Source organism: Peromyscus maniculatus, chromosome 9 (genome assembly GCF_049852395.1).
Source record: "Peromyscus maniculatus bairdii isolate BWxNUB_F1_BW_parent chromosome 9, HU_Pman_BW_mat_3.1, whole genome shotgun sequence".
NCBI classification, from domain to species: Eukaryota; Metazoa; Chordata; class Mammalia; order Rodentia; family Cricetidae; genus Peromyscus; species Peromyscus maniculatus.
The window spans coordinates 41,290,784-41,312,888 of NC_134860.1; the positions used below are offsets into that span (position 1 = coordinate 41,290,784).

Here is a 22,105-nt window from a genome sequence, read left to right on the forward strand (position 1 = left end):
GTAATAAGCAACTTTGACACTTCATAGAAGGACTTCATTGGGTCCTGGCTCACTGGAGTCTTACTGATAACTTTGACAGTGTGCAAAAGCCGGTTTAATATAGTGGTGAGCATTTGGGTCTAAAGCCAAAGCACAGAAATCTGCATGTAACCAAGACCCTCTAGGGTAGTGTTTGTCAATCTTCCTAATGCTGTGACAGTCTGAGGTAGAAGTCATTCCAGGGAGGGAGAAGCTGCCTGACTGAATTTGAGAAGCTCAGAAGCCAGGTACATACATACAGTTCATCACCCCTGAAGCCTGACAAGCAAGGAGAGTGCTCTTTTCCAAAGCAACTGTTGGCATTTTTGTGTTGGGAAGCACCTGTACACACACATTTCTGTTGTGTGTCTGCTCTGAGCAACCTTACTTCTTACCACAGGACTACACTGACACATGTAGGATTTCCCATAATCCTCACCATCTTGCTCTTCTGGCCAATCAGCAGAGAGGAAAGGCAGGACCAAGTCTGGTTGCTTAGAAACCTCTGGAGAAACCCACCTGTAATAAGAAAAGCTATTTCCTGCCTAGATGCCAGGCTCCATGCTTGAATAACAAAGAAAGGAAGCAGACTCATAGATGCTCAGAGTAAGATTAAGTGAGTTATATGGCTGTTGATCTGAGGTCAGAAGTTTCCAGGGAATTGAGATACCCAACTGTGCCTCGATGCTTATGTTGAGGGTTAGATCTGGCCTGTATTGTGAACAGGGATGTTGTGGGGTTTAAATATGAAAAGGTCACATTACACATGACAGCTGGAGGTTTACCTTAGTGCAGAGTCTAAGAATCAGTCGAGAACACACAAATCTAAAAGTACCCCTGAACACGAGGAGCCCATTTCTAAAGAAAACAGGATGAATGGGAGTTACAACAAGAAGGGGCGCCAGTTCTAAAGGTTCTGGTGATGTTTTCAAGAGCTGCTCTGCCTCATCTGACAAAGTCATTCTAGGCCATTGCTCTCAAAGTTACAATCATAGACCAACAGGTTATTAAAGATAATGAGTGACTAATTCCCATTCAAAATAATGACATACCTATATATTCTTTTGCATTCTTTAAGACAGGGATTACAGAGAAAGTCATTCCCCAAACTATAATCCTATCATGTCATTTCTGGACTTCAGCCAAGCTTTATATTTCAGATTTTAGCCACAATGTCCTCACTGCATTGATTTCCATAGGAGTTCCATTAGGCAGAGTTCGTTATAGGCTGTTCATAACAGATCATTACAGACTGCATTTCTTTGCTTAAGTCTACATATCCCCAACCTCAACCACCATTTTCTCTATTTGGCCTATTTATACTGTAAAGTTTTGATTTTACCACATTCTTTCTAAGGAAACAATAATTTATCTAGTATATTTTCTTGTTTATATCTCTCCAGTTTTCTTAAGGTAAACATAAATTATTCTATGACTACAACTAGAATGAGAAAAAAATTAATCAATTTTTAATTTTTATTATTTCAATTTTATTAGGTTCTTGCCTTCTTGTATGTCTGTGTACCATGTGCATTTGGTATCCACAGAGGTCAAGAGGGTGACAGACTCCCTGCAGCTAGATGTACAGGTATTTTTGAGCTGTTATTTGGAGTCTGGTATTCACACAGGGGTCCTCTGGAAGAACAGCTAGTGCTCTTAACTGCTGAGCCATGTCCAGCAACTTACATGTGCTCACCCACCCAGCTCCAAGTTGAGATAGCTGCTCACCCATGTTCCCATTCACCCCTAATGAGGCAGGAGGACACAGCAGGTACAAGTGGCCAGGACCCCTGCTGCCAGCTCAAGGAGGTTTCAGGGGGCAGTGTCATGGCACTGGTCAACAAGGAGAGAAATTTCTCAACTGCTTGTTCAGCAAGGATACTAATCACATCCAGCACTCCCTCCCCTTCACCTGCAGCAGCAGCAGCTGAGCAATGGCTCCCACATCACCTTCATGCACTACAAGACCAGGCTGTGCCAAGCATTCAAGAAGAGCAGTACATGCAAGTAAGGGGAGAAGTGCCAGTTCGCAGGGGTTCCATGAGCTGTGCAGGCTCACTCGGATTCCATGAATAAGACCCAAGTTGTGGTACACCGTCCACAGATCACCTCCTGCTCTCTGGTCCTGGCTGCCATATCATCCAGACAGCAGAGAAGCTGCAGCCAGAACCATTGTGGGAAGTTGTGGAGTTGGGGCATCTCTACAGACGTGTGAGCTGTGACTGTGTTAGGTAACAAAGTGCATATTTTCTTAAAGCCAGGTGGTCATATCTGCTTTTGAGATTTATGAAACCATGGGTTGTTACTCGAGCAGAAATGAAGCAGAGGTTAAAAAATGTCAGTGGTCTCTAATGATAAAATTGAAATGAATATACAGATATTTGTGGACTAAAATCGAGACAATGGCATTGACAAGTGATAAAGGAATGAAAGTGTAACATTCCCTTTTTATGTAAAATAACACATCTCGAATTTTCCTTAAAGGCTCAAAAAGAGAGTAAGTACTGACTCCAGGAACCGGAGGTCACACTGGAGAACTCTAATCACATAACTGCTTAAACTGTTGGTTCTGCCTCTGCTTCCACTTCCACATCTGTTGCTGTTGCTCCTGCTTCTGCTGTTTCTGCTTCTCATGCTTCTGTTTCCTCTCTAGAGGTTCCAGCTTCTGCTGCAGCTGCTTCTGCTGCATGTGTTAACTGCTCTTGTTACTGCTGCTGTAGCACAAAGAAAACGAACCCACTCTACAAAGACACAGTGGGCATACTCACAGCTAGGATTCTGTTATTAAGGAGACAGGAGAAAAGGATAAGTAAGACCGTGACATATGTTGAAAATAGATAATCATTTTTGACTTACAAAACAAATTCTCTTTTGGGCTGACATTCATGATGAACATATTTTACTGTGATGGGTTTATACTCAAGGCCATAGTCAGGCATTTCTAAGTATCACCAACATTTACATAGTTGGATCCCATTTCCACTTACATGGAAAGCAGTGTTATATAAACACAATCATCACAGCCTACAAATGTGAGGAAAGCCCATTGCCTTGTCCTGTGGTTAGATGAATTCATCCACACAGAAGTCAGACTGCTGTTCCTCACCAAGAACCCACTTGCCTCCAGTTCCACTCACAGTACCTGCCGGTGTCTCCTGACACAGATAGATCTGGCTCCTGTTTCATCTCTGACTTGAACTTGGATTTTTCTGTCCCTGTCCCTGAAGGCAAGTGACACTGAACACTCCAGCATCTACCTGTTCTTGAATATTTTTGTCTGTCTTTTCTTTTCTTTTTTTAAAGTTTTTTTAAAGACTTTTTTTTATTCATTTAACATACCAATCACAGATCCCTGTCTCATCCCTCCTTCTGCTTCTCCCCCAGGTTCTCCCCAGACACACCCTCCCCATTCCCTCCTCCAAAAGTATAAGGGCTCCTCCCATGGGGAGTAAGCAGAGCCTGGTACATTCAGTTGAGGCAGGACAGAGCCCCTCCCCCATGCATCAAGGCTGAACAAGGCTTTTCTTATATTTCCTTCGATTTTGCTGATATCACGTGCTCTCAGCTTCTCCCACTTGGTCCTACTCATTTAAGTTCCTTCCATCTTACCCCTACAGTACAGAAAATTCTCTTTTCATCCTCTAAATACTATATGTCTATATGTGTGCCTGTCTCATTTATTGTTAACTTATGTATACTTCAATTCCAGTAGGTGTTTGTCTGCTTACCGCTGTAAACTCATTGGTTAGGTAGTGTGCTAGCATGCAGTAAGTGGCCACTCACAGTGTATTTATTGAATGGGTCAATGAAGTTTACCATCCCCACCAGGGTCCCTTCTGTCTTTTCTAACTCCTCTTCCTCTTCCAATATTCCTGCCTTTTTAGTCATCTTGGCTATGCCTAGGATCCCAGGGTGTACCTGTTGAGCACCACTGGAATTCTGGAGACCCAGGCCCACAGAATCCAGCCCATGGCTCCTGCTGCCTGGTGGCTATCAGTACCCTCAGAAGTCACCCATTTCAGCCCATAACACTGAGGTCTCTGATAGCCCTGGTGCCATCTCACAGAGCTGGGCAAGGTGAAGCAAGTTGGTCAGACAGTGTAGATCCTCAGCACCAACAACTGCTAGGCATTTGGCCTCAGACCCTGGCCCAGGTCATGACTAGGGTGGAGGCCATGCTTCAAGGTAGTGGGAGCTCTGAACCCAGGCAAGTGGGAGCAGCTTGGTAAGGAGGCTGGGGACACCAAAGAGTAGCTGCTTTTCCAGGTGCACCCTACTAAGAGTCGGGATGAATTGCAGGACCTCCTCACTTCACTGAGGCAGATTCAGGCTCAACTGCTGCCCATTCTTTGCCTGAAGGGCATCTTCAGATTGCCACAGCACACTGAGGGCATGGGTGAGTAGTAGTTTCCTGGGGCACCTCTGAACTTCCAGACACATCTTCTCTCTGCAGCTCACCCAGTGGGTCTAGGATCTGGTAGTGGTCACTACTCTACCGGAATGTCAAGGTTGACAACTTCCTTCGTATCCCACAGGGGAAGGGACCAGTGGCTGGACATGAATTGATACCTACTGCCTCTGTTCTGATTCTCTCAGGGAACAATAACATGATAACAATAGCAAAAGCCTTTCCTTCCCTGTCCTGGTTGTCCTCAGTGGGACACAATGTCCAGTGTCACATGAAGGTGGTAGAACACCTTGGAAAGTTGTGGGTCGTCCTCTTTTCTAAACTCCTCACCATATGTTAGCCCTTGGGACCAGAAGTTGAAATCAGTAAGAAGAGATTCTCTGCTAGAGGTAGAAAGCCTAAGTTTTGATCCTGTCTATCCATTTCAGTATTACAAGTTCCTTTTCTCTCTGTGCTTTTTTCCTTCTTGCTTCCTGAAGTTCAGTATCCTTGCTGGTCCAGATACCTGTGAATTATGCACAATGCCATACATGTTTTGCATTAGGAAGTAATGGCCCAGAAGTTTAGGAAGTTACATGACACCATGTGAAAATCCAGTAATGGTTGGTGAGGCTCAGTTCCCTCCCTGAGGGCTGAGTTCCCACTGGAGGAGAGCTGCTGACTGATTCCTGTGAGTGCTGTCCTTTGGAACCCTGTGTCCTTGATGTGGAAGTCACTGATTTATAAGTGTATATTCAGTGAGGGTTTCTGCTGGGAGTTTTTTCCTGATGATAGGCTTGTCCTCACTGAGCTGAGAGTGGAAGGCATAGAACAGAAGAAAGAAGAGAGCTCCCATTCATGGTGTGTATCCTTGCAGAAACTTTACCTTATCACATTTAAATGCTGTGATTTGCATGTGTTCTGTCTATTATTTATATTCTAACATAATAGAAAACTATGGCTGCTGTGGTTAAAATGCTAAAGAAGGATTTAAGGCCAAGGCTTTCAATTATTGTGTGTTGTTTATTTAATACATGCAACCCTTGAAAGAGCATGCGAGTGACCCTTCTGTGGGTCCTGCCTTTGTTAATTGTGAATTAATCCACATAATAAAATCAATAACCATAAGCTGGTAAAGGAAAGAGAATGAAGGGAGCTGGAAAAAATCCTTTAGCAATTTGTGGGCCATAGTTTAAAAAGACCTGTTTCTGTGGCCATTAAAATTCCCAGTGATGAAGGACATTACTTTACAAGCTGTTCCTGGTTGCAGCACTTATCTCCATGGTCCATTTCCACCCTCCTTTCTCTAGGTGGAAGAAATTCACATACAGAGAGGCTAAACTGCCAACCACATAACAGAGCAATTCCTGAGTGTCCCTGCTGTCTCCTCCTTGGACTTCTGGCTTTTGCCCTCTTTTCTTCAGATTTGCACTCTGTCCCAGTAGCTGTGGTTATTGCAGTTCCTGGGCTGAGACCTTAGTCTTCTTCTATAGCCCTTTGACGTTGTTCAGAAGGGACTGTCACATGTCCTAGGAAAAGAAGGACAAAATCAAAATGACTTTTCCCTTCTAATTGTTCTATTTATCTCTGAAGAAGGAAGTTTGTCAAAGATCCAGAAATCTAGCTGAAGAAGCACAGAATTAGAGGGCAACCAAAAGGTCTTCACAGGGATGTGTGTACATCAACCCTAGGGTTAAACTCTGGCTTAAGGTAACTAGTGGACATTGCCACTCATATCTAACATCCCCCAATACCTGGTAGTTAAGGTGCTTCTCTGGTCTGTCCTTTAAGGAGCTTCTCCTGACCTCCAAAGAAGGACATAGCATAAGGTTGATATTCATCTCTAGGACTGTGATTTCAGATTCATTTTCCCATATCCCCAAATTTTAATACTCAGGAAACCCGTAGAACAGTACATTACATTGAAGTTAATGTTGCTTTATTTTATAGATGAGAAGAATTTAGAACAGCACTTGAGAGGGCAAGACTCTACCCAGAGCCATTTTTTCTGAGACAGGGTTTCTCTGTGTAGCTTTGCACCTTTCTGGAACTCACTTGGTAGCCCAGGCTGGCCTCGAACTCACAGAATTCTGCCTGTCTCTACATCCAAAGTGCTGGGATTAAAGGTGTGCACCACCACCACCTGGCCCCAGAGCCATTTTTAACAAGGTGATGATGTTTGTGTCAATGGGTGTCTTGTGTCTTTTTAAATCTGTGATAGAGAAACACTTGTTGGATTTAGGAAAAAACAGGATCTCCTGCTCTGGGACAGATATGCTGCTGTTGAGCATGTCATGAATTGCTTTCACATCTCACTGACTAATGCAAACTCCTGTGACACATGGTGGTTTATTAGCATCGTCTTTACATTAATTTCCCAAGCACAACAGGGCAAGAATTGATTTTAGCCCACAGGTCCAGGTAATAGTCCATTTTGGGGATATCGAGGCAGGAACTCAGTCACATCATATCCACAGTCAAAAGCAGAGAGATACAAATGCATCCATGCTGCCTGCTTGCCTCTGCATATGTTCTAGCTTCTTCACTGTTACACAGTTCAGGTCCTAGAAATGAAGTGTTTCTGCACACTTTAGGGTGAGATCTCCATCTGATTAACAATCTATAAATCTCTAACTCTAAAGATGTGCTCAAAGACAACTTAATCTAAAGAATTCCTCATTGAGGCTCTCTCTTTCCAGGTGACTCTAGTTTGAGTAAGCATCAGAATAATTAAAAACTAACACTCACACTGCCCCCGCATCATTTTTATGCTTTGTGGCTATAGGTTACATGAAAGAGAAAATTTTAAATGAGCTAGCAACATTGAACAACCTCAGTAGACATTTCAGCCATTTGGTGTCCTTCCTACAAACCCAAATAACTCTGATTTCTGTTTCTCTTGCTTGCTTTGTAGCCATTTTCTGTAAGACCCTAGTGATTCACCCAGCTATTCCAAAGAACTGATACTAGAAGAACTAAAGATACACCACAGTGCTTCACAGGTAAAAATCATTTGAGCTGTTACTAAGTCTTGTGGAAAAAAGACATCCAATGAAAAATCACTGTTCCTGGTTGCAGACCAGCAAGGTAGATATCCAGGGTGTTCAGGATCTTTCTCACTCCTCCAGATTGATCAAATCCTTCCCAAATCCTGTATTGAGGTGATATTGTCCCCTGTGTAGACAAAGATGATAGTGCTGGTCAGAGGAGCAGGGTTATTACTCCAGAGGGTCAAAGCAAGGTAAAATGTGCAAGGAGTCAGTTCCCTGCTGAGCAGAATGTCAGCTAATGTTTTCTCAGGTCCAGACAGGAAGAGGTAGGGCTCCTTATATCAGAAAAAAAAAAATTCTTAAAGTCTTCTCAATGATGGAATGTTCCTCTGGTACCTCCTGAAATGAATTAGCCTCAGTGAGAGCTCTGCAAAATCGTTTGGTATAGGCCTTCCAAAGTGAGGTCTAGTATAGTGTTCATGACCATGAGTAGTAGTCAGATTTAATAAAGTAGTGCACTCTACCAGTCCTGGTCCCTTGCTTGGGTACTAATCATTTCATCCATCTCTTGATTAGTATCTGGTAATTTTTACTGTAATAGTAGTAATTTTACTAATCCTAGATACCATATTTGAGATCTCTCTTTATATTCCAGTAATCATTCCTGGGACTGGGTATAAAAGCTCACAAATGATCCTTAGCATTGCAAAACAACATCATACTGCCTCCAATTATAGGTGTGCCTTTTATCCCACTTATCAAAAACTAGACTTTACATTGAGAAGGTTAGAGTTAACATGTAATACAGTCAGGAAATAAAACAACATCATTCTTGATTCAGTAATATAAGTGACATTGTTTTCACCCCAAAATCTCAGTGATCAGAAAACATCTTGATGTCTCTTGCTCCAAGTTAAAGATAGGGTTACTCTCCATCTCACATTCATGGGTTTGTTGTCTACATTCAGTTGTTTCATTATTAGGTGGTCTCAGGGATGCTATCCTGGTCAGATAGAAAGTCATCTAGGACTTCATGAATTTCATGGAATAATATAAACATATTTCCGCCTCAAGGTTAAATTATCAGGCCCTCTTCATTGTTTAATTTTTATATCTTTTGACTTAATATATTCTTAGGCTGTGTCTACTTTAAGGCAAAATGCTTTAAGAGAAGCAGAAAAGGATTATTCTTTAAATTGGAAAAATTAATGGTTAACTTGGATAAATGTAGTATTTTGTGTAGATTTACCTTGGTTCCTAAATATTGCCCTTTTATTTTTGAAGCTTGCCATTTAATTATTTGATGGTGTTTTACAATAGCTGGATCTTGTGGATGGTAAGGGATTTTATTAACATGATTAATATTCCTCAAAGTATAAAATTCTTGAAGGTGTTGGCTAGTATAAGCAAGACCATTTCCAGTTTTAAGTTGTAATGGGAGTCTGAGAAAGGACACCCATAAAGAGCTATTTGACAAAGTCAAGTTTTAGATAAGACACAACTGTATTTTTGTGGAGGTGCCAGTGGCCCATGCTAAACATGGGTTGTGCTCTGCAGGTGACTGGCTAGAGAGAGGCATCATGCGTGCCTGTAGTGATCCTATTCTGGGCATAGACATCTAGATACTTGATGGCTCAGAAAGAATAAGTTTAGATGAAAACTACCAAACACTCTAACTTCTACTGATTACATTTTTGTTTAACACATTTTGGCCTCCAAGGGAATTATAGCAACATGTGATTATTTTTGTCTTGTTGGACACTATATTTATATTATCTAGTAGAAAACCCTTTTTTAATATTCACTCTTATTTTTAAACCCAGCTAAGCCTGTTTACATTGTTTTAACTTCTTATGATATACAAATATATAAATGTGAAAGAAGTAAGCTTTACTAATCACAAATACAAGGAATGTGAGTGGTGTCCTGGCTTTCAGTTTCTGAAAGACATACAGTTAAAATGTCTCCATTGTTTATGTTAAAGACAAGACCAAATTTCTTTTGCTAGCACTGTACACATTGGATGCATGCATTATTGGGCCAGGCATAAGCAGGGAAAGCTCCTACAGTCTCAGTAACAGACAGCTCATGGCACCAAGCCCTTGATTAAGCCTCCTGCCTGCAGCCTGAGTCAGGACCTCTTCTAGCTTTTCTCCTAGGCAAGATTTTTGTTCTGTGTTCTATGGAGAAAAATGAGTGAACAGTTCACTATTACTGTCATGTTTTAATAGAACTGAATTTATTACTTGTTTATTTACCTAATTACAAAGCAAGTTCCTTGAAATAAAGGAATAGTGAGAAGTTCCACTGAAACACATCATGAGGGTTATTTCTTTCAGTGTAGTCTTTCAGCAAGGTAAACTGTGTAAACAAACTTCATTCATTTTTAATCATTGCTTTTGGTCTAACCTTGAAAATATGAACAGCATTCTAACTGAAGCTTTTCCCTGTAAAATGAAATAGATTTGTAATTAGTATGACTACAAGCATAGTTTTAGAACACTTTAAAGAATTTTATTATTTATATGGTGATCTTCATTAACTTGTATGACCTAATTGTCTTTAACAGTTTACAAAGAGTTGAAAGCTTTTTATAGGATTTTATAATTTTTATCCCTGTTGTGTTTGAGTTTTAAAAATTTGGATTGAAGACTTAACTTACGATCCCTGAGTCTTAAATATAAAACTTAAGTAAATACAGTTCATAGAATTGAATTTTATTTTATATTTTACTCTTTCAGGGTGTACCATTATAGAATATCACAGTTTCTTATATGACTCAGTTTATGCAGAGAGATTAAAGCTGAACAAAGTTGGGAAAGACAAAGATCCTAGGTATAATATCTTCAAGGGCATTTCTGCTAGCCTAAACAGACCTTAGGTATTTAAGAGCTTATTTATCAAATATACCATATTTATCAGTCACATATTTGTTTCTTATTTAAATTTTTCCAGAGTCCTGGTGTTAAAAGTTAGCAATACATAAGTAGTTAGATAACATCTTTTGAGTCAGGTTCATCTATCCTGAGTAGATTTATATTTCCTTAGGGATATCTCATGATATTAAATTCCATCTTTCTCCAAAATATTTTGAGGAACTGTGACTGCCTATTTAGTCTATAAAGGAGATATAATAATAAACAAAGGGAAGAGTAGGAATTATAACTTTCATATTTGCTGCCTATATATAGATTTTTAAAGTGATAACCTTTGATTACAAGTTTAGCTGATTTTTGTTATACATTAAACAAATTGTAACCATGCCTCAGGAATTTACAAATCCAAAGTTAAAGAAATTATATGTCTTGATATACTATTTTTTGAGGTAGGGGGCAAAGAAATTAAGCGATAAAATGTCTTAGAGTACAAAGTAGATAGAGCTTAGAGATTTTCATCTCTTCATTACACTTTTTTTTAAATTTTCACACTTTTGTAACAATTCTTTTCTATCAGGTTAAGCCAGTTTCCATTTTTAGTATAACTCTATCCTTTATGTGCAAATATATACATGAAGTGAGTTAAAAATAACTTATGACTGAGCAATGTCTAATAAAAACTGATGGAATATAGTAAGATTTTACTGTTGAGCTGTACAGTCAGGGGAAAGTACTATCCATTTTGAGGAGTGTGAAGAATTTGTGTATAAAATATATGCTCCTGGTCTTTTGAAGAACTATCTGTAAAATCACTAAGAGCAAACTCTACAGGACTTTTAGATATAATTTTGTGACATACCCATTGAGTATTTTCAAAAACTCTTAAAAGTTGATGTACTGGGTAGTGATTATCTATAGGTCCTGAGTAACATGATAATGCAATCTGCAAGTGGTCATCAAATTATTTGTTTGTTTGTTTGTTTTTCAAGACAGGGTTTCCCTGTGTAGGTTTACATCTTTCTTGGAACTCACTTGGTATCCCAGGCTGGCCTCGAACACACAGAGATCCACCAGCATCTGCCTCCCAAGTGCTGGGATTAAAGGCATGCGCCACCACTGCCTGTTATCAACTTAAAGCAAATAAGCTGCATATTATCTGCTGGCAGTTATTTCTGTAGGTTCCATACCAGGAAGTTGTTTAAAAAGTATCCTTTCGATTATCATTAAGTCTATCATTTCTTGATAATAAGGAGATACAGGTACTTGTGGAGAATCATATCCCACATCAATGTCTATAATACTGTTACCTTCTGGACATATACATTCAGTAGGAGATGAACACTCACTTTCTTTTCCATATGGAAGTACTGAGGCATTTCCAAACAATCAGAAAGCAATCTCTGGCTATGGAATAAAAGGGTGCTGAAAGATTTCTCTTGAGTCCTAGGAGAGATTCCTAGAATGGGAAACCTAACTTCTGGTGAGTTATGAAGACATCTGATTAGCAGGAAGGCAATGTCAGTTCCCCCATGACATCAGGGGGTCTCATGCCTAGACATTCTATTGTATCCTAGAGACCTTAGAATGTTTTCTGATGTCACCTGTGTTGTAGCAACACCAACTGCCTATGGACAGTTGGTCCAGTGCCCTTACAGTTGAGCCATGAACATGTTGGCACGACTCAGGCACCTATTGGGTAGAGAGAATGGAGAGGGAAGAGAGAGCAGAGAGAGGCAGACACAAGCTGGCCTTCAGCCTCCATGTAAAAGATCAAGAAAGAAATGGTCCAGGAGATGGTACAGTAAGTTCTGGACAGGAAATTGGGATCTTCCTACAGGACATGGGCTTGAGCAGAATCTTCCAGTGATGGGACACAGGAGGTAGGAGTCTCTGGGAACCAACTGGACTTCCCTGCTTGTCATGGCTCCTGAAATTCAAAGATTCCAGAAGATTAATTTGTCTGTCCCAGAAGTCAGGAGCAAGTAAGGCCAAAGCTGTTGTGCTGGGAGCTCTTGCCTTTCCATCCTACAGGAGGGCAGGGGTTGAGAGGGTACAAAAGAGCCAGTATTAGGGTAGGAGGTGGTGTGCCCAGAAAAAGGCAGGGTCATCAATGTACTTCAACCTCAGTGGCTTCATTTATTTACTGCCCACCAGCCCTGCATATCCACTGTTAATCCTGTGAAGTCATGTTGAGAATGGTGACCATGTTCTGCCCCTGTGTGGCTTCTCCATTTTTGCCATGTGCCTAGAGTGACCTGTCAGGATAGTTAGGCATCTTTAATGACCTGAGTGCTTGTGGACTGTATCAATTTTATCTTGGCTTTAAAGCCAAGACTAGTGAATGCTGCAGCCAAGTTGAATGCAGAGTTCAGGGCTGTTAATAAGCCTGAGGAAGCTCTCTCCTTAGTTACCTGAAGCATGTACTAAAGGAGCAGAGGAAGTCAGCTGGCTGAGATACCTATCTACTGTCAGAGAGATGGGAGACCTGAGATGCCCAACGGGGGCATCTCAATCCAGGGCAAAATTCTTTGGGGTGTCACTGAATCGCTTGCTTACATCCTTTCTCAAACATCTTCTTAGGTCTCAGGGTGACCTGTTCATGTCTTGTCACAATGCAAGTTCACTTGTGTTCATCTACCCACAGGGGCCTCCAAGGAGCCACCACCCACTTCAACCCACCTCACAAAGAGGCAAGTGAAGCAGAAGGTGGAGAGTCTGACCACTCAGCTCCGGGAGATGACCGCCCAAAGGAATGATCTGAGAGATCGGCTCATCTTAGTAACCGAAGGATCCTTGGACAAGAGGTACTTACTGTTTCAAAGTCCATGGTGACTGTCTTGGTTCTACAATATTACCCTTAGTTTATTTTGTCTAAGAAATGGGCTTCTGGGAGGTTGGGTGCACCTTCACAGTGTCCCTTTGCCCAACACCATTTCTCTAAATGCTTCCCTGAACAAAACCTGACATATGGGCAGGAGTGAGATGGGGATATTAGACTTTTCTGCTTCCTCCAAATGAAAACCAGAGCCTGTGGCCTGAATCACATAACTCAGGGATTGAGGCAGTAATGTGTGAGTTCCCAACATACATTTGGAGAGATCCTGTCAAGTGGTGGCTAGTGTAGGAATGCTGTGATTTTTTTTTACTTGCCTGGCAAGACATTGTGTGCTGGATGCTTCTAGTAGTGTTGTGGCTGCATCGTGACAACCCCCATCAAGACCACCACAGAGCCGATAACTCATGCAAAACACACTGGGGTTTATTGATAACAAAGAAACCCATGCTTAGACTGCGTCCAACTGGTGAAGGAGGACAGACCTGAGATCTCAGGGTGAGGGGTTTGTAAAGAGAAAAACCACAAACAGGGTGGTACAAGCCTTGGTGTCATATGATTAGCTGAAGGTGTGTAACCTTTGAATTTACTGGTTGGGGGTTACAGTTATCATTTGGAGGCATCTTGGACAAGTCCCAGGCTTTGTCCTTGAGCTGCCATGGGGGATGGCTGGCCTTGCTTGTACTGACTGTGGGGCCTGACTCAGTGGCTCAGGCTCTGTCCTTGAGCTGCCATGGAGGCTGGTGGCCCTCACACGTTCACATTGACCCATACACATAGCTCTAAATTGGTGAGAGGTGCCAGACATTAAACAACTGCCTGAACTTTGAGCAGTCTAGTACGTGCAGAAAGGAACTACTGCAAGGACTATGTCTTTTGCTCATGGCCCTACCAGAGACTGCTTGTTCAAGTCTCAGGAAACTGAAACTGAGGCCTGATCTCTGAGAGAAGACTGAGCAGCCTGTTATGGCATCTGCTAGGTCTTTTCAGTAGCAGCTGGAGAGGCCTGGTTCCACATCTTAATATGTGGTAGCAAGGCCTGTTACTGATGTCTGCTGCTCTTGGTCCTCTCTGAGATGACACAATCCTATGTATTAATTTGGCATCTCAATGAGAGCATTCTATCACTTTTCCCTCTCTCAGCTTCTCTCTCTCTCACTTTCTCTCTCTTTATGTCTCCCTGTCTCTCCCTCTCCTCCATCTTTCTGTATCTATGTGTTTGTGTGTTTGTGCATATGTCCCTCTTCACCCTGCAATCAATGGTCTATGGTTGAGCATGAAGTGTTGCTCATCTCAGTATCTAGGTGTTGTCTACATGGTGTACTGGGAGCCCCATTTTGAGCAGCATAGCACTTTGCCAGTGTGTTCACCTTGGTACCAACTAGAATGCCCTGGAGGTATTTAAGAAGCTGTAATAATATTGAGTCCCATCCTAAGAAATATTCATGATATGATTTTAACCTCCATATCAGTATAAGCACCCTGGAATGAGAATCTCTTATTTGGAGACAGCAGAAACATCACAGTTTCTGGTGGACCCAGACCTATGATAGACTCATGGGAACTCCATACCAAGCTGGCTGTGCAGGACTCCTGAGGGAGCTCATTCAGTCCCAGCTGCATCCCTCTTAACATCCTGCCTCTGCTGGCCTGGGACCAGAAGAGCAAGGGTCATAAGCAGCCGGAGGTCCCAGTACATAGGAGCCAGGCTGTAGCATTTCATTAAATTCCGTAATATAGAACACACACTGAATTTATGTGATCCTTGAGGCCTATATTCATGGAATTCTTTGCATCTGGGTCCAGGCCCTACCACAGGCCAAATCCTTTCTATGAAAAGCTCAAGATGCAACATCAGCAGGTCATGTCAGACCTGCAGAATTTCGAGAATGAGAATATGGAGGCCGCACAGAAGCTCAGAGAGCTGACCAAGGAGAAAGTCTTCCTTTGGTAAGTGTTTGTCTTGGTAGGGACCCCAACTGTTGTACAATTGCTAACTCTGAACTCTGAACTTTGTCTCTGGACTGCAGGGTCTGCAGATCTGCTTCTAGTTTTTCTGCTTCTTAGCCAAGATCATTAGTAAACAGCCTTTGGACTTAGGCCTCTTTACTCTGTTTTGCTGAGGGTTAAAGAGACTGTTAGCTCCTCTAGCACCATATTGCCATACTCAGTAGACTCCATATCAGTGGTTATCAACCTTCCTAATGCTGTGACACTTCAATACATTCCTTCATTGTTTTGATGACTCCAAACCATAAAATTATATTGTAGTTATGTCTTTAATTTATTGTGCTACTGTTATGAATTTTAATGTAAATGTCTACATAGGACATCTATTAATGTCCCTTGTGAAAGGCTCCTAGATCCCAAAGGGTTCACACCCCACATTCTGAGAAGCACTGGTTAGGTAGAAGAGCAATTGGCATCATGAGAGGGTTGTCTGGCAGGGGCTGACTGCTATGGGATCCACGCACACTCTGGGTCTCCTACTTCCCCAAGTGTACTTGCACATTACCTGCTGATGTTTTCTCATGACAGTGGACTGATTAGGACAGGTGGGTTATTCCTCTTGTTTATGGAAGTGCATGAATTTCTGTTATTTTGGAGGATTTTGAGAAAGAGTTTGATTCTTGTAGGAAATACCTGTTCTCTACTTTTGGCCTTGAGTGCCACTCTCATTGAGGTTGAAGGTTCTTGTTTACATCTTCCTGTGAACCTGGGGTAGGGCTGGGTTGTTGAGGCATGGAGTCTTGGGTGACCAGAGGCAGCTGGCAAGTTCTTACTATTTGGAGTGTATTTCCAGTGATCTGGAGAGCCGGCTCCTGATGGAGCAGAGTCAGCAGATGAAGAAGTTGGACATGCTGAGGCTAGAGAAGGAGAAATTACTGAAGGAATGGGCCCTGCTCAAGCACCACTTGGGTGAATTGAAAGTGCTCAGTAAGGAGCAAGAAGAGACCAGTGACCTCCAGAACGAGGAACAGCAGGTAGGGACAGGCAGCTGGGTCACAGTTAGGTCCAGAACCATTTACTTATGTAACATTAACCAGTCTACACATCCAGACACCTGTGCTTTTTCTCATCAGTTTCCTCATCCATACACCCATTCATCCACCCACTTCATGACATTAAATTGTTCATTCTGTGTCTGTGCATTAGTATTTCTGGGAAGTGAGCGTCCTCTGAGAATCTAGGTCATTGGCATGCAATTCCTGATGCTCTGCTTGAAGCTGTAGTCAAAAGGGGGAAATATGTCAATCACTCATCACACAGCTACCTGTCATTGTGATGGAAGGATTGCTATACACAGACGTGAGTTCAAGAGTAAAAAATTCTCTAACCACCTCCACACAGACTGACCAAGCAGAGTATGCTCCCCTAGGCCATTTTAGTTCCCAAGGAATGAAAGCTGAGTTTTGGGACTTTTCCTAAAGGCCGCTGTGCTTATTCTAAAGATACCTGCTCCTCTATCACTTGGTTGTTTTTGTCTCACTTCTTTCTCTCTCTGTCTGTCTGTGGTGTGTGTGTGTGTGTGTGTGTGTGTGTGTGTGTGTGTGTGTGTGTGTATGTGTGTGTGTGTGTGTATGTGTGTGTGTGTGTGTGTGTGTGTGTGTGTGTGTGTGTGTAACAGAGGCATGTGGGAGTGCAGTGCATATTTCATGTGGATGACACCTAGAGGAGCCCACTGGGTTTCTCTCTGTCAGTCTCTGTCTTATGAACTTGAAGCAGGCTTTCTTATGTCCCCATGAGCTTGAAATTTGGTGAGACTGACTGACCAGCAAGCTCTTGGGATCCTCTCTGTGTGCTTGCACTTTTGTGAGAATGTATTAACTATACTATACTCAACCCTCCACTAAAGACACAATCTTCTAATGAACAGGAGCAGCAAAGAATGGAGGAGAGACTCCAGAGCTTGCTGAAGCAGAGGGAGCTGGTCTCACAGCAATTGCACTTGGCAATAAAGCTGCAGCATCATTTGACTGTCTCCCAGATGAGGTAGGAACCCAGGCTGAAGTTGGGGTATGGATCCAATTGGGTCCCCTATGCTAGGGCTCTCAATCCGTTGTGGGTTTTTGCTTATCAGCATGACTCCCCACTCCAAGCAAGGGTAGACCAACTCAGAACTCAGAGTATTATGCTGGTCCCGTCAATAAGAACTTTTATCCAGCAAACAGTATGTTTGATACTTCTTGTATCTGTAGACTTGTGCCCCATGCCTCCCTTCTGATATCTCTGGTATGTTCTGAGCAGGCTTTCCTTGAACTCACAGAGCTCTACCTGCTTATGCCTCACAAGTGATGGGATTTAAAGGTGTGTGTCACCATATCTGAAATTACATCTTTATTCAGGAATATCACCTGTAGGAATGAGATTCACACCCTTGTCACTATTTTATGTAACACTTATTGTCTTCATTGTTTGAGGATTTCCCATGTAAAGTGTACTGGGGATATAATAAGTTTAGTCATTGGCAGGATGAACCCAAGCAGATGTCTCTGCTGAGGATTGTTCAGAACCTTCACAGAGTGTTGTGTAACAGCCTCCTCTAGAGTACCAGGATGTAGATTCCCAGGTGTAGGCCTAAGGATAACACAGCTGTTTTTGTTTATTACCAGAGACCATGCAGTGACAATATTCTTAGACACATGACTCAAGAAATGCTGCTCTAGTATGACAGGCTCCATCTTGCATATTATCTGGGTGTAAGGTGCCTTCTAAGCAGGAGGCCTGATCATTTCACATGACCTTATTCAGCTGCCTAGTTTGCAAAGTTGTATTAAGTCTATGTATAAAAATGAGATGGTCTTTTTTAAATTAATTTTTATTCATTTTTCATACTAACCACAGATCCCCCTTTCTTCCCTCCTCCCACTCTCCACCCAACTTCTCCTCCCACCCTTCATCCCCTCATCCAACAAGATAAGTTCTCCCATGGTGGCACAGCTAAGCCTGGTACATTCTGTTGAGGCAGGACCAAGCCCCTCCCCATTTTATCAAGCAAGAGCAAGGTGTTCAACCTTAGGTAATGGGATCCAAAAAGACAGCTCATGCACCAGTATAGATCCTGATCACACTTCCAGGGGCCCCTCAAACAGACCTAGCTATACGACTGTCTCCCATATGTAGAGGGTCTAAACCAGTCCCATGCAGGTTCCACAGCTGTCGATCTAAATTTCCTGAGTTCCTTTGAGCTTCGTTCAGTTGTTTCTGTAGATTTCCCCATCAAGGTCTTTACGATGCTTGCTCATGTAATACCTTTAAAAAGAATAGAAGGAAAACAACTTGAAATTTTAGGTTTTCTATTTCAACCTGTGACAGCATTATACAATATGATGAGAAAAATAAAATATCAATTAAAAATCAGGAATAGTGACAGGTGTGTGTGTGATGGTGAATGTCTTTAATTCAAACTCTTTGGGAGCACGGGCAGGAAATCTGTGGCCTTTCGTAGCTATCCTAGAACATGTATCAAGCAAGCCAGAGATGCATATTATAACTCTGCCTAGAAAGAAATAAACAGAAATTGGAGAAGGAAAAAAATGAGGTGGTTGTTAAGAAACTCATCATGAACAATCTTTGCATCTCCACTGTGCTGTTATGTATGAATTTAATATGGTATTCCTTTTGTTTAAAATGATGTCCTTAGACTGTAGGAAAATGTCCTGTTCTTTCTCTTAGAGCACAGTACATAAAGTACTCAGATCAACATCTGATACTTGTTAAGGGCAATAAATAATTCAAGGCCCAGCTATTGTGTGACACTTATTCCTTAGGGGTACAAACAATGACTGCTGCCAAAGATCATTGTTGACTCTCCAGCACAATTGAGTTCTTCTGATATCACAGACTGACAGGGGACATGGTGGATCCCCACCAGGACTCTGTGCTTACTAACTTCCTCCTCTAGGTCAGAAAAACTACATGATCTGGAACAGTGCACAGCTCAGGATGAGAGCCTCCTGCCCACAGAGCTGCTGCAGCAGGAACACTAAGTGTCATAAGCAAGTGAGCCACCATGACATCCCATCCCCAGCAACATGGCATTTGTGGGGTGGGGTTCTTCCTTGATTCCAGTTTCCTCTGTGTGAATAAGCCCTGAATTTGTCTAACCAGAAAACCAGCAAGGCTGTTGTTGGATCTGATTGCCTTTTCTTCTCTCACAGAACCCTTTATGAGAACTGAGGAGGTTGAAGGAATCCATAGTCAACCGGAACCCCTGACATTCTCCACTCTACGATCAAGGCCTCCTCAGAACAAGACATGTACTACAGTTGTCAAATCACCAGTGAGGCAAATATCATCTGCCCTACATGTGGTCCCTCTATAATCTGATCCATGTGTCTGTTGATTCACTAGTTATGGAGTAAAGAAACCATCAAGAAGATTACTGAGTTTCAAAAAAAAAAAAACACCAAGAATTATGCAGAAAAACTGACATCTACCAGCAAGTGTTCCCTGTGAGAGCCACAACAACATGGAGAGAGAATATGTTTCTGCTCATAGTCACTCTGAAAGTTTATTGCTACAAACTTTTGTGAGCTGACTGAGTCCTCGGCCCTTCATATGTGGAGGGAGATATGTCAATGGAGACTATGTTGATGTCATGCTGCTATCCAGGCAGACCACACAAAGGAAGCATCATATTCTCACTCCAGTCCAGTCCTGAGCTACTCAATGTCGTGCACATATGATGGTGAAGTGAATTGTTCTGAGAAATTATTTAGGAAGGATGCCACCATGACCTTTTATGTCTTGCTCCCATGTTCTTTTTTGTCTTGAATCAGCACACAGACACATGTTAGCTAATAGAATCATATAGTGGCCAACATAGCATAAGATCAACTTTGGGCAATGGCCTAACCTAAGAGCCCAAAAGTGGCATGACTAGACTTGTCTTGAAGAGATTATTTCAATTCAGGTTTGTCTTCCAACTTGTGTCCAAAGCCAGCCAAGGGGTGTAGGACAGTGCACTGCATGATGAGAATGCTTCTTAGTGTAAATAGTTTTGGTTTGTTTTTGGGTTTGCATGAATTTATCTTGTGTTCTTTGTTTTGTTTTGCTGGTTTGTTACTGTTTGCTTCTTTTGTTCTTTCTTGATTTTATATATTGCTAAGGCTATACACTGGATATACTAAGTGCCCTTTTAAGCCCCTATTCAATCAAATCTCTGTAATTTCACAAATAAAAAAGTAACTTCCAACTCTTCATTTTTTTTAAAAAAATTTTTTATTCAATTTACATACCAAGCACAGGTCCACCTCCCATCCCTCCTCCCTCTCCCTCCCACCTTCCCCTCTACCCCTCTATCCCTCCTCCAACAGGGTAAGTTCTTCCATGGGGGACAGCTAACCCTGGTACATTCTCTTCATTCTGAAAGTAGCTTTGTAGTCAGGTGTGGTGTCACACTCCTGTAACCTTAGAACTCAACAGGCAGAGATGGATCTCTGCAAGTTCTAGGAGCCTTAGTCTATATTGTGAGTTCCCAGCCAGTCAGGCTTACAAACCAAGATGGTGTCTTGGGTGTCAATAGCATGGCCCACTTCATGTATATCCACTTCATGATGGAAAAAGATCCATGTTAAACACATGACTTCACATGTCTAGCTACTCCAAAAAGTGGAGAATAGATACACATATGTTCATGACATGATCATTCATATCAGATTTTTCAGAAATACATCTATGTTTTCTAATGCATCTCAGGAAATGAGAACATTTGTTACAGGAGTATAGAAGAAATGAGGATCCCTCGAGACCCGGGAACTGAAAGGCACCCCCACTGAGACAAGGAATTGCTGCAGAGAGAAAACTGGTGCCACATGTTGCCAGCACTTACTTGGAGTGACTGAAACCCTGAGATGTTCAGAGGGATTTGTCTGACAGACCCAAACAGCCTGCATCTTGGCCCAACACTGTGTCCTCTTGAATATGGGCTGATATGCCCAGGGTAGTCCTGAATGGTGTGACAGTGGATTTCCCTTTCCAGCCCTACCAATGTCAACAGGAGTACATGACCAAGGTGCTAGAATGTCTCCAGAAGGAAGTGAATGGCATCCCAGAGAGCCCCACAGGCACTGGGAAGATGCTCTGCCCCCTCTGCACTACATTGGCCTGGACGGAACATCTCCGTGATTCTGTTTTTTCCCTAAAGATTGCTGAGAGAGCTCAAGGTGAACTCTTTGCCAGTCGGTCTTTGTCATCTTGGAATGCTGCTGCTACCAGTGGAGACCTGATAGCTTGCTACACAGACATCCCCAAATCATCTATGCTTCTAGAACACACGCATTGCTAACTCAGGTCATCAGTGAGCTTTGGAATACTTCCTACTGGGCCAAGGTGTGTGTGCTGGGCTCCCAGGAGCAGCTTTGTATTCACCCTGAAGTGAAGCAGGAGAGTAACCACATGCAGATTCATTTATGCCGCAAAAAGGTAGCAAGTCCCTCCTGCCATTTCTACAACAATGAAGAAGAGTAAAGCCTGGAACAGGAGTTGGCTACCCCCATCCTGGACATTGAAGACCTTGTCAAGAATGGAAGCAAACACAAGTGAGACCTCTCCCTATGAGGCCATGGCTGTTCTATCCTTCTTTGATAGGCTCTTATATGGGAAGCACAATATGTTTGCTTTTCTGTTTATGAAACTAATAATGTAAAAAGGATTTAAGCAGTTCTGAGTAATATAAAGTGAAAATTATGAAATCAGTTCCTGTTCCCTGTCTCTTGGCCCACTCCAGGATGACCATTGTGAACAGTGTCTGTGTGTACAAGCACAGTTTTCTTTGTGCTTATTCTCCAAATGCTCTCTGACTTAGTGCACCATGGATGGCCTTCTTTGTGGGTATATGAAGCTTAACTCCCTTCCTTCTGAGGATAGCAAATCTATGGGGTTTTGTTTGTTTTATTTGAGACAGATCTCATATAGTCCATGCTGACTTCCAAGATTTGCTACAGAACTGAGAATGACCCTGAACTGGTCCTCTTGACTCTACCTCTCATGTGTTGGG

The 22,105-nt window shown here is 42.2% G+C and overlaps 1 protein-coding gene across 3 annotated transcripts; it reads left to right on the forward strand.

The window, feature by feature from the left end:
• Positions 1-341: 341 nt before the first annotated feature.
• LOC143267334 (disks large homolog 5-like) lies at positions 342-20,307 on the forward strand. 3 transcript variants are annotated; one of them, XM_076544779.1, is made up of 9 exons: positions 342-634; positions 5,999-6,115; positions 7,320-7,407; positions 12,916-13,075; positions 14,911-15,054; positions 15,908-16,088; positions 16,982-17,097; positions 19,010-19,107; positions 19,266-20,307. In XM_076544779.1, the coding sequence occupies exons 4-8, from the start codon at positions 13,008-13,010 to the stop codon at positions 19,092-19,094; spliced, it is 594 nt and encodes a 197-aa protein (XP_076400894.1). In that variant the 5' UTR covers positions 342-634; positions 5,999-6,115; positions 7,320-7,407; positions 12,916-13,007; the 3' UTR covers positions 19,095-19,107; positions 19,266-20,307. The 3 variants fall into 3 exon arrangements, with proteins under 3 accessions (XP_076400894.1, XP_076400893.1, XP_076400892.1); XM_076544778.1 differs by lacking the exon at positions 5,999-6,115; XM_076544777.1 differs by lacking the exons at positions 342-634; positions 5,999-6,115; positions 7,320-7,407 and adding an exon at positions 11,885-12,072.
• Positions 20,308-22,105: the final 1,798 nt, after the last annotated feature.

Coding starts and splice junctions, on each gene's coding strand:
- LOC143267334 (XM_076544777.1), top strand. CDS start 11,934: ATGAACATGTTGGCACGACTCAGGCACCTATTGGGTAGAGAGAATGGA. Junction 16,089..16,981: donor TCCAGAACGAGGAACAGCAG/GTAGGGACAGGC, acceptor TCTAATGAACAG/GAGCAGCAAAGAATGGAGGA. Junction 17,098..19,009: donor TTGACTGTCTCCCAGATGAG/GTAGGAACCCAG, acceptor TTCCTCCTCTAG/GTCAGAAAAACTACATGATC.